The following is a 12,643-nucleotide window of genomic DNA, read 5'->3' on the forward strand; positions in this document are numbered from 1 at the left end:
GTTGCAGATGTGCAGTGTCACTGCACTCTGCTGCCCCTGTACGGACCTCAGTCACTGCAGCCTCCCCTGCAGCTGCACGGAACGACGTCCGTGAGAGGCCAGGCCTGTGGCTGTGTGTCAGCTGCCCTGCCATGGAGTGCGGGGCGCCGGCCCGACCTGACCGCCATCGTGTACCGTTACCGGCCAGCCAAATGGCCGGCCGCCGCCGCCTGCACGCTGCCGAAACGCGGCCGACGACACTCGCCGCGGCTTCAGCGCGGCGGAAAAAATGGCAACAACTCGATACCGGGCTGCATTTGCAGAACTTTGCAATCCTGAAACCCAGGTGATGCATTGCAAAATAATGCAAATTGTCATAGTTGTTAAAGGTTATCATGCATGCAGGACTATTCACGGTAACTTTTGAGTCTGTTTTTGCTCTTTTTGTCTCCCAAATGTATGCAAGGCCTCAAGCAAGCGCCCTTGCAATTGCGCATTTTTTTCGTGCGGTCGGTCGGCGCGGAGGCGCGGCGTCCGGCGCGTGCAGTGGTGTCGGTAGGAGCGCGTCGCTCTCATGGAGCGGTGAGGCGCGGTCGGTTGAGCGGCACCTGGCCGCGATTCGGGCGGCGCCGAGGCACTCTCGCTGCCGGCCGCAGCTCCAGGCCCGTATAAATGGTGCATCATTGCATGCAGAGCGACACTGCTAGTCGGGGAGCCGTCCAGCTAGGTAGCTAGGTGAGTAGCGACTCATCGGTGCTCATTGGTTCATCAATTCACAATCATGACAGTGCATCCTTGCGAGAACATCAGGTGCTGATTGTGTGTGTGTGTGGAAGATGGATATCACTACAAGAAATCGTTGTGGAAATCAGTCCAGTGCGAGACATTTCCCAATGCGGTGTGCAGTGTTCCGTACAATGGCGAGGCGCTGCTTTCGACACCGCCGTGCCATCGTATGTCCGGAGTGGTGAGCGGTGGGGGTAGTCGTGCTTCAGTTCTGCTACCGTAGTTAACGTGATTTAATGCCCAAAAAATACCTTAAAATGCTCAAAATTGTCCAAGCTTGCGACAGATGGTATAAGCAAAGGCTGCAAGATAATCATACTTTCATGACCTATAAATATGAAGGTCGATTTCAATGCTTGTCCTTCAGTTGTAAACTACACAGTGTTTGTCCATTAGTCACGCTTAAAAAAGAAAAAAACAAAAGAGTTATAATGATGTATTGTGTAGTGTGCACGGCACTTACCGTAACATTATTAGCATTTGTTTGGAAACGGTAGGTAGTGACCATGAACAGCATTAATCTTCGCTGAGTAGCGTCAGACTAAAAACGTCAGTCTAAGAACAGACTTTTTGCTGAGTTTTTGTTTCAGTTATCGGAAAGCATGCTAACCTGGCATAAATTTGGCAAAAGCAAAGAGACTTGTAACTGCCCGATCCAGAAAGGCATGAGTGGACGCTTTGGAGGCATGTTCTCAAATATTTTTTCTCTTCCTCGATGTCGCTTACTTTCGCGAAGCTGTGTAATTCATTTTTTCTTATACGTTTTATGAACTCACATTATAATTGAGAATGTCATCAACGATTTCTGCTCTCGATCCCTTGCCGACGATATTCTAAGGAACAGATTCATCTTGTTTTGTTGTGCTGTGCTTTTAATCCCGCGACTCACAGGGGCTTTGGATTTCCACGTATTACGGGGGTGGCGAGCTTTTGAACGTCCCTCACTATTTCGACGTCAGGCTTACGGAGTGACAAGTGGTGGGCCGCTTTTGAAATGTCTCCAAAACGCATTTAAAAACACCTTGGCAAGTTTTAAGTGAGGGCAAAATCTAGATCATTAGAGTTATCTGCTTTTTACGTTTACTCAAAAAGTTTACTTAAAATGTGGCCTCTATGTCATGTTCATGACCGGGTGAGGCTGCAGACCAAGTCCGCATGATTGAGATGAGCACCTCCAATGTTATTTCTCTACTCTGATTTTCCACTTTAAAACTCACTTTCGAAAAGCTCGTGCTGATTTTTTGCGACGTCACATGAGCCTCGTTTCATAAAGCGAGTCTGTAACTTACGCCGGTTTTTGGGCTTGTATTGCAAGCGCATGTGAAACGATAAATTGATTTCCCCTTCTCCCTTCTGTTCTTGCTTGCAAGATAAATAAATTCAACGATTCAAACTATCGTCATCGCTTCACATGCGCTTGCAATACAAGACCAAAAACTGGCGTAAGTTATCGGACTCGCTATATGAAACGAGGCCCCATCGAGGTTTTCATCGAGGTGACGCAAAAGTTTGGCATGGGGTCGCGGGTGCAAATATATGACACAGTACTGACACGAAAACAACATACCCATTCTCAAACAACCGTATTAACAACAACTCGTGCAGAAAATACGTGATAGGTAAAGTCAAAACTGCTCATGATTGTTATTTATTGGGAATGTTGAAGCCCCCATACCCGCACCTCCTCCCAGTATGGTGCGGGTTAATAGCAAATAATCATTTAATATTTTGCGCATATAACTTAGCATTTCAGGTTCCAATAGGTAAGGTCATCATCGAACTATCCATTTGATTTTTATATCGCGTTGTTGAGACAAGGTCTCTTGTTAATTTGAGAGAATAGATATCTTCCTACCCAGTCGATGAACTTTCCCGCCACGCAGTAGCTCAAGCATGCCCGTTCAACTGTTGATGCTAATGTAATGAACCCTTGCTAATGGTATTGCAACGGCTGACCGACATAACCGTTACGGTATCCAGCGAATAACGACCGGCCGCTACGTCATGCATGATCAGAACCGTTTTAATGAATGCGTTGACCAAAGGTCATTCGAGGTCGCTCGAGGTCACCGAACACAAGTATTTCCAAATGGTTTGTTCATTCTGAGGTCAGGGATCCACGGGATGCATTCGATTTTTGTTTGCACATATGCAAGCATTCATTCGTCTGCTTTTCATAGGTAATCACGTAAACATAGGTGACAATTTGGAATGAATTTCGTTCTAACTACCACAAATTACGCCAAATTAATTTAATTACTTAACTAAAGACAAGTTCCTCGGGTACAGCAGCATTGCCATTGTGGACTAAACACCCTCTTTTCCCCCTCCGACACACCCCGGGAGTGGCATGTGAACAGTGCGACCTCTCACCGTCTCTTGCCCTCCATGGTATTAGAGCCGATGGGACTGTTGGTTGTGCTGTGTGACTCTGTTTGTTTCCGCAGGATGAGGGGGCTGTTGGTTATAGTGTGTGTGACCAGCCTCTGTGTATATTTCCCGCAGGATGAGGGGGCTGTTGGTTATAGTGTGTGTGACCGGCCTGGTCTCGGCCGCCGCTGCCGAGGAGGCGTCGTCGAGGCTCGCCAAGGCCCCGATCCCCGCGCAGGCCCGTGACGGCTCACACGGTCACGGCGGAGGTCACGGCGGGGGTCACGGAGGGGGTCATGGCGGCGGAGGTCACGGCGACCACTCGGGAGGCAGCTCGTACGCCTCGATCGGCAGCAGCAGCCACGGCAGCAGTCACGGCAGCAGCAGCCACGGCAGCAGCGGCGGCGGCTACGCGTCAGCTGTGTCGTCCTCGTACAGCGCTCCGGTGAGCTCGTCCTACAGCGCGCCGAGCACCACCTACGGCGGCGGCTCGACCGGCAACCTCTACTACTACTACTACCCGGTGCAGGAGAAGCCACACCGCTACCCTGTCCACCACGTGAGCAGCGGCGGCGGCGGGCCGGGCCTGCTCGGCACCCTCGGATCCATCATCCTGCCAATTGTGGTGATCGGCGGTATCCTGCTGCTGATCGCTGCCGTCGTCGGCATGATCTACACCAACACCAACAAGCGCAGCAACGATGACTCGCCGGCGCTGGAGAAGCTCACCGAGTGGCGCAGTGAGCTGGAGCGCATCTTCTACATGTACATCGACGTGCTGGAGTCGGAGGAGTGCATCCCGCGCGCGCTCTGCGACCTCGGCACCCTGGGGCGCACCTACAACTTCCCCGGAAAGGAGACTCTGCTCAGGTGAGAGACTGCGACGTGGTAGGCTTATTAATTTCCGGAACATGCCAATGCTTCTTTTTAAGGTTCATATTGCACCTCTTCCCTTTGCCGTTATAAAGTGATAGCGTGTTTGGTGATTTGTATACCAACGCCGCTCCGTCGACGAAATTTCGACTGCTGAATCGCTGGTTATCGGGAATCGCTGGTTATTGGGAACTCGAAAACTTTGAGAAGTGCATTAGGAAAATATTAGTCATGTTGAGTTAGGTCAAGAACAAATCATCTCTCGAGATTGACGTTACCGCCAAATTGCCGGCGACATTACATATAGAGGCTGGATGTTTGGCTTAGTCTTAAAGGTTTCGAAAAAATAGCCAGTTTCTTTAGCCTATTCAGTGTGCGATATAATGAAACCTTGCTTTGCCGGGAAGGTCATGACGCTTATCAGTCGATTTGCTACATTGACTAACGCAAACATACTCATTGAGATGGCATTGAAGCTGATAATGAGAGGTTAATGCATACAAACTTCTAAATTGGAACGCAAACTTCCGCATAGGCCGTCGCTGTGCAAATGAGACTGTGGAAGGGTCAGTGAGAGAGACAGATGGAGGTTCACGGGAGAGAGAAAGAGGGGGAGAAAGAGAGGAGAGAGCCCGGTCGCGTTGCATGACCTGGTTGAGGGCCATCAGGATGCAGACCGTTCTGCTCTACCGTGAAATGGCGGTGCGAGGTGGGAACGGCCGCGCGGCGGGCCGCCGGCGCTGCCCGCCGATGTGGGTCAGAGGCGGGCAGGCACGGACGGACGTCGGACCGCCGAGCGTCCACCTAACGGTGTGCCGACGCCGCCGGCCGGCCCGCCGCGCCGCCCGGCGGCCGGACCGCTGCTCTCCGGGCGCGGCTCGTTAGTATTCCACTGTGAAATGGAGCAGTTCAGGGCGAAAACACCCCAGTTTATAATGGCCCGCCCCGAACGGGAGACGGAGCGCACTTTCTCGTCCCACCGACAGTGTTTGTCGCTGGGCGGAGTCTGCAATGGCAAACGTTAATTGTTTACTGCAGGGGCGTCGGCTCAAAATTGACTCGGACAGAGCAATGCTGGTACTTTTCCGCGCAGCCAGCCAGCAATCGTTGCCAAAATGATAATTATCGATGCAATTATTGTGCATTTTTGAAGCTATAGCTTTATTGCATTTAACGCATTCTACAGACCTTTTTTGTCAATTTTGGGCCGACGCCCCTGCAGTAAACAATTATCGTTTGCCATTGCAGACTCCGCCCAGCGACAGTGCCTTTTCCGTGTCGATGCTCGGGATATTGGGTTCAGACTTCAAGATGACAATACGTTTTTTTCACTGCTACCGTTTATTGTTTAATTTCTTATATAGCTGTGTCGGCAGCCTGTCCCTGTGCATTCAGTGCCACCAACTATCTAACCGTCGGCTCTGTCCCTCAGTCTGGCGGAGACCTACGTGCCACTCTCGATGCAGAGCAACGCACGAGTGCTGAAGAAGGCTGCCACCGGTGGCTACAGCAAGGGCCAGTGCGAGAAGCTATTCAGGTGTGAGCCGCCTACCTCTCTGTCGTAGGCTAGTGACGGCGCATCGGTCGGCGGGGGCCAGACCCGACCGTCCGGGCCGGCGCCTCCCGCCCGGGCAGGTGGCAGGTCGGACGACTGAGGTCGGATCTCGGAGGAGGCAGGTCGTCCTCGCTGGGGAGAGCCACCAGCACCCGCTCCCTGTTAATGTCACACCCATCGTCTTCTCTCTGGCTCTGTTCTCACGGATGGGCGAGTGTTCATTCCGGTTGAGTGACCGGCTCTCTCTCTCTCTCTCTCTCGGTTACCATACTTACCAGTCTGTCTGAATGCGGAGTCTGTAACCCGCTACAGCCAGCTCGAACGACAGCTGTTCCGCCAGAGGTCTTGTTATCTGTTTGTGCCAATGGTGGACAGCGAGCGGGAATTTATATCGACAGTGCTTCCTTGCGCTCACACTTTCCGATGTTACACTCTGTCGTCATGCGTGTCGGCCTTGACACGGATTGTTACATTGTTGACGGTTTGTTTTGTCCCAGTTGTTGGTTAGGCGTCTGGCATAGTTTGTGCTCATGCTTCAGATGCAAACGCTTGCTTTGTTACGTGTTTTTTTGTTTGTTATTTATTACTGTTTGTTCTATCCGTTTTGCTGTTTGTTGATGTCCGCACGTCTATAATCGTTGTCCTTGTGTTGATTGTAGCATGTGATGTGTTTTGTGTGCTCGTTTGTTGTTCCACAAGGCTCAGTTGTACCGTAATTGATAATGCCACATCTGCTCACCGGTTTGCACCCACATAACCACGCATATTAATTAGCTTCCGTAGTTTGTCGTAGCATCCCGTCCCCATAACCCCACTGGCACATTTTTGCATTGCCTAACTCGGCACATAGCTCGAACCGTAGGTATAGTTCCTGTTCCTTGTTGCGTTTGTTGTTATAATTAACCCAATCAGCAAAAGTGTACAACATGTCTCTTGTCATGTGTTAACGGCACCCAGGAGCCGTCTGTTCTCGTCTAGCCGTGGCATCGTTCTCACCGTTAGTGCTATCTGTTGTCCCCGTTGTATGTGTCCTGTGTCCTCACAGTCCGTGTCCTGTGTCCTCACAAACCGTATTAAATGTCCTCACGGTCCGTTGTATTATGTCCTCACAGTCTGTTGTATTTTGTCCTCACAGTCTGTTGTATTATATCCTCACAGTTTGTTGTATTATGTCCTCACAGTCCGTTGTGTTATGTCCTCACAGTCCGTGACCATGTCTCGTGTCCTCACAGTCCGTGTCCCGTGTCCTCACAGTTATTGTCCAACGTCTCTGTGTACCTGATATTCTCATTTGTCTTGTATTTTTGTGTAATGTCCCCATGTCTTTGTTTTGTTGAGTCCGTTGTCTTCTTATCGTTTGTTTAAGTCATGTGCTCAATCACTCTTCATAAATGCCATTGACTGCCTACCTGTATGTGTGTGCTGGAGGATGAAGCGATTTAAATTATTCAGTATTTATTTAAATACAATCGTGATCGAAACGTATGTGTTTTTCAACTTATCTGCTTATCAAGAAAAGGCCTCACGGCTCACCCTCAAAGCAATCGCCTTATAAACTTAACAATAATCGATAATAAGGAATAATCACTTACCTATAGCACGATATTAGGTGACTACTATGCATTTCAGACCCCATGAGACCCTGTTTTTCGGCGATAATTTATTTAATATTTATCCAATTGGCCTCAAATTTTCGCACAGCACATTTCAGCTCAAGCGCCAATTTTCGCTAATATGGTCTCTTAACAAAATATCAATTGTTAGGGTACTTGTCGTTGCCTCGTAATGTTAAAATCAGCTCCGTAAATCCGTCAGTGGAGTAGAGGCTATCCGTACGTAGTCGTGACGTCACAGGCACGTGACCATTAAGCTCCGCCCTCCCGGCGGACGGAGCGGTGACCTTGGCCGGTCAGTCGGATGCGTGGAGCCGACGGGGCAGTAGCCGCCGCACCCAAGGCCGTATGCCGGACCGCGCCGGGGCGGCTCGCATTGGACGTGGCTGCCTTGCGGTTGCCGTTGCAGTTATAACGATACAGCAGAAACTAGCGCTCGTTATTAGCGCACTAGCCTTCGGTATTGCATTTATCGCAAATTAACCTGCACCTTGTCAATCAATAAAGATATATCTACTTTAATACTAAGTTCAGTGCTAGTGACTGCATTTTTGCTTGATTGAACGTCATTAAAAAAGGCCGTTGATGTCAATTGACTGTGAACTGATGCAAGACGTCGGCCAGCCTACGTCCAATTTTTAAGACATGGTAAACAGTTACACCGTAGCATTTAAGAAGTGTGGTTAAAATATGAAATATATTATGCTTATGCGTATGCTTGAGATGGATTCATGTGATTGAACACCTTCAGAACTAGCCCATTTTATAATTGGCTAGATTGAGGTCACCGGACTGACTTGACCCCAGGCTTTCGTGTTGAACTGCAAATAATTAAGATACCTGTAAGCAAGTAGCCTACTGCCTCACTATTGGAGACCTTGAAATGTTACCGTTAGGCGGCACGGGCGGACATCGATAGCAGCGCCTCTATCGGTCACTAGGGAAAGCTGGGCTGTAGGCGACGAAATACCGGCTGAGTTGTCATAAGTTAAATAGGTTTATAGACATCCGTCTTGTGACAAAGTTGAACTTTTGCCTTCAATATTTCTACAGGCAATTTTAGAAGTGCCTTCACATAGATTACCAAACCGTTTAAATTATTTTATTCACTTCAAGCCTTCCCTATTGTTCTTGAAGATGCGGGAACTATTTCTAATTAGTGTTTCTAGCTTAGTAAAAGAACATATTGTGCAAACGATGAAAAAAGCATAAATGGAAGATTTTAAATGCAGTTTTCTATAACAAATAATGGTAAATTCTCTACACATCAAGGAAAAGGTGCATGCTAACTGATAATTTAAAGTTCTTGGGGCCAGTTGGTTTCTTCTTTTCTTACGTCGCCCCAATGGCCGCGAATACACTTGTGATAACGCCTATCGCTTTACTTTCACAAAAAGACGCGATTTCTTTACTAGACTATGCGCTTGTTTCCCTTATTCTGATGTCACATTTCTACCATGCGCAATAAATCGCACATCCGATGTGCGATTTATTGCGCATGGTTGCTCCCTTCTCAACGCTTCCCGAATAACGAACACAGCTCGTGGAGCGATGTCTGAGGCAATTGGAAGTGCTCGCGACTAATAATCCTGCTCTGTTTTTTTTCTGCATAGTTAGGTATAACACGGAACGGGGAGGGCACCGGGGCACCGTGCCCCTCTTTGATTTTGGCATTTTAACATTAGCCCTATGGGCGTTGCATGGAAAGAATGGGACCAAAAGTCGGCAGTGCCCCCCTTTAAAGGGAGATAATGACCTTTTTCCACAAAATCTGAGTTAGGACCATTTTCTGACAAAACACAACAAGTTATAATGTAAATTAAAACCATTTTGCTCAATTCGGTACCTTGCCGCAAATATCTCAACTTGAAGTCACGTTAGCGGGGAGCGCTGAAAATGACCGTTGAATAAGTACCTGTGGCGACCCACATCCCTGAGCGGAGGTGCACACAATACTTGAGTTTGTGCTGTAAGTGTAATTGTAATTTTGGTTCAGCGAAAATGTAAAAAAAAGATTAGATATTCAGAATCACTTCAAAATACAAAAGGTCTTGTTTCTAACTGCAAATAAAACTTAAAACTAAAAGTATTATTTGAACTCATACCATTAACCCATAAACTGGTGACCCCAACGTGATTTTTACATTGCCACATTGCCTAATACTATTCCTAGTTCATAGTGAATAGGTATTCCCACAACAGCAACAATGGAAGGAGAACCGGAACAGGTTGCAGGTTCCGTGATGCTTTCTAACGTAAAGCCGCCGGCGTTCATGGACACAGCCGTCGAAGGTTGGTTCGCCATAATGAATGCACAATTTCACCTGGCTCGCATCACAAGCACTCAGTCCAAGTTCTACCATGTTCTGGCGGCCCTTCCTCCTGATACGGTCAGCCGCCTCGACCCAGACGTACTCTCCAAAACGTCATTCGATGACCTGAAACAAGCCGTGATCGGTCTGTATGCTCAATCGAAGCCGGAGCTATTCGAGCGTCTTATAAGCAAGACACAGATGACCGGACGTCCATCAGCATTCCTGCATGAGCTCCGAGACACGGCGTGCAAAGTCGGGGTTGGTGAAGACCTCGTGCGCCACAAGATGATAAAGAGCTTGCCGCCCTCCGTTGGTGCCGTGCTGGCAGCCCAGCGTGACCTGACTCTGACACAGCTAGGTCAACTAGCTGATGAGCTGGTGCCGCTGATGCAGTCTTCGTGCATGGTGGCACAACCTCACAGTAGCCGGCAGTCACGAGCACGGTCACCGTCACCATCTGAGCGCTATGAGTCGGACCGCGGCGCATACTATTCAGACGGACACACGCGCCCATCGAGACAGCACAGTACCGGACAGCGATACAGCTCGCGACAGCGCAGTCCCTATCCGGATCGGGACCATCGAGAGGGTGTGTCAGCAGGACTTCAGCCGTTCCGTGAAGGACAGCGCCCCAAGGTCTGCCGAGCGCACATTTACTTTAGCGTGGAAGCGCGCACATGCAAGCCGTGGTGTCAGTGGCCTGATAAAGCACACACCAAGATGCAACCCCGTTCTCGCTCCTCCTCACCGAGGCCGTCCCAGTCGGGAAACTAGAGGGGCAGATCCCAGTTCATGCTGCTCATGGACTGCCACTCATGCAAGTAGCAGCAACACTTGGCCAAAAATCAGTTGATTTTGTCATTGACACCGGAGCAGGTGTTTCCCTCCTGCCCAAAACCGTCCCGGTGGGCTCTATCCTGCAGCCTTCAGCAGTGCGAATATCAACCGCAAACGGTGAGTCTCTTCATGTTGTGGGAGAAGTCACATGTGATGTCACAATCTCTCAACTGCGCCGCACCTTCACATGGACCTTCGTGGTGGCTGACGTCACTACACCACTGCTGGGTCAAGACTTCTTGAGTCAGCACTCACTCCTGATCGACTGCGGTACCCGGACTTTGATTGACAGATCTACTGATTTGTCATCACAGTGCCGAGTCAGTAACCAATCGAAGGCCAACCTGGTGGTGAACGACCTGTCTACAGTTTCAGCTCCGATCAAGAACATCCTGGAAAGACACCGCTCAGTGCTAGAGCCATGCCAGCCTGGTGACCTGGAGGGGGCAATGAAACAGCTGCCAGGATGTCACACCATTGACACAGGCAGTGCACCACCGACATTTGCGTCACCGAGACAACTGCCACCAAACAAGCTCAAAGCCGCCAAACAGTGTTTTGACACACTGCTGAAAACTGGGGTGGTGCGGCCTTCAAAGTCTCCATGGGCCTCTCCTCTGCACATGGTGGAGAAGAAGACACCCGGTGAATGGCGCGTCACAGGGGACTACCGAGCCCTGAACTCGATCACGAAGAGGGATCGCTACCCTCTACCTCACATTCAAAGCTTGTCGACACAGCTCGCCGGAAAAACGCGCTTCAGCAAGATCGATCTGCTCCGAGCATATCACCAAATACCAGTGAGCCCAGCGGACAGCGAGAAGACTGCAGTGACCACGCCCTTCGGCCTGTATGAATACATATTCATGCCAATGGGCCTCTGCAACTCTCCAGCCACATTCCAGAGGATCATGGACACCATCTTCCGCGACGTGGGCTGCGTGTTCATCTATCTCGATGACATTCTTGTGTCATCTGCGACCCAAGAACAGCACCATGCGGACCTGGAGAGAGTGTTCCGCATCTTGCACGAGCACAACCTTCGCATCTCACTAGACAAGTGCGAGTTTGACCAGCCAGAAGTCACCTACCTGGGACAGCTGGTGACATCAACTGGAATTCGTCCTCCAAAGAGCAAGGTGGAGAGCATCTCAGAAATGTGCGCGCCGAAGAAGTCGGATGATCTACGCAGATTCCTGGGCATGGTCGGCTTCCACAGGCGAATGATTCCGCATTTTGCGGAGATCGTCTTCCCACTGACCGAGCTCATGCGCTTGTACCCCAAGTCGAAGGAACTACCGTGGGGCGACAGCGAAGCCAAGGCCTTCAACGGCATCAAGACAGCACTGGAGGCCGCCTGCACTCTCCACCACACTCAGCCAAACAGCGACACCTTCCAGCTTGTCACAGACTGCTCCCAAGTCGCTGCTGGTGCAGCCCTTCATCAGATGGTCGACGGCAGTGCAGTACCGGTGAGCTTTTTCTCAAAGAAGCTGTCTGCACCGCAGCGCAAGTACTCAGCCTACGACCGAGAGCTGCTGGCTGCCTATCTCGCCACGCTGCACTTCCGAGACCTGCTCGAAGGGCGGAACGTCACGCTCTTTACAGACCACAAGCCCCTAGTCACAGCCTTCCACAGTCCTCATGTGGCGAAGTCAGATCGACAGCAAAGACACTGGTGCGTCATCACCGAGTACATCGCAGACGTCAAATACATCAGGGGCGCTGACAACATCGTCGCAGACTGCCTTTCGCGCCCTGTGAACGCCGTTCAGGTTGACGCCTGTGACCTCCCAGCCATCGCCGAGGAACAGAAGAAGGACGAAGAAATCGCAACATACCAGGATCGCCTCAAAACTGTGCCGCTGCAGAATGACTCCTCAGTGCTTTGTGACGTGTCTACGCCACAGCCGAGGCCGTTCGTTCCGCTGTCATGTCGACGAAGTGTGTTCGAGAGGTATCACAATCTTTCACATCCTGGTCTGAAAGGATCACTTCGGCTCATCAAGGCAAGATACTTCTGGCCAGACATGGATCGACAGATCAAGACGTGGGTGAAGGAATGTGTGGCTTGTCAAGAAGCCAAGGTCCATCGCCACACGAAGACCGCAACTGGAGAGTTTCACCTGCCATCATCACGTTTTGAAACGGTGCACATCGACATAGTTGGACCGCTACCACCTTCATCGCAGCATGGGCAACCGTTCCCGGCGACACATCGGTATCTACTCACCTGCATCGACCGCGCTACCCGATGGGTAGAGGTCGCGCCCATTACCGACATCACTGCCACATCAGTAGCGAACGCGCTCCTC

General features: G+C 50.3%; 1 protein-coding gene across 1 annotated transcript; it reads left to right on the forward strand.

Annotated features, from left to right (window-relative positions):
* The first annotated feature begins 607 nt into the window (after positions 1-607).
* On the forward strand, positions 608-7,044 carry LOC122379795 (pathogenicity cluster 5 protein d-like). The gene is made up of 3 exons (XM_043362283.1): positions 608-714; positions 3,271-4,005; positions 5,441-7,044. The coding sequence occupies exons 2-3, from the start codon at positions 3,272-3,274 to the stop codon at positions 5,571-5,573; spliced, it is 867 nt and encodes a 288-aa protein (XP_043218218.1). The 5' UTR covers positions 608-714; position 3,271; the 3' UTR covers positions 5,574-7,044.
* Positions 7,045-12,643: the final 5,599 nt, after the last annotated feature.

Source organism: Amphibalanus amphitrite, unplaced genomic scaffold (assembly GCF_019059575.1).
Source record: "Amphibalanus amphitrite isolate SeventyFive unplaced genomic scaffold, NRLGWU_Aamphi_draft 000084F_arrow, whole genome shotgun sequence".
In the NCBI taxonomy this organism is placed as follows: domain Eukaryota; kingdom Metazoa; phylum Arthropoda; class Thecostraca; order Balanomorpha; family Balanidae; genus Amphibalanus; species Amphibalanus amphitrite.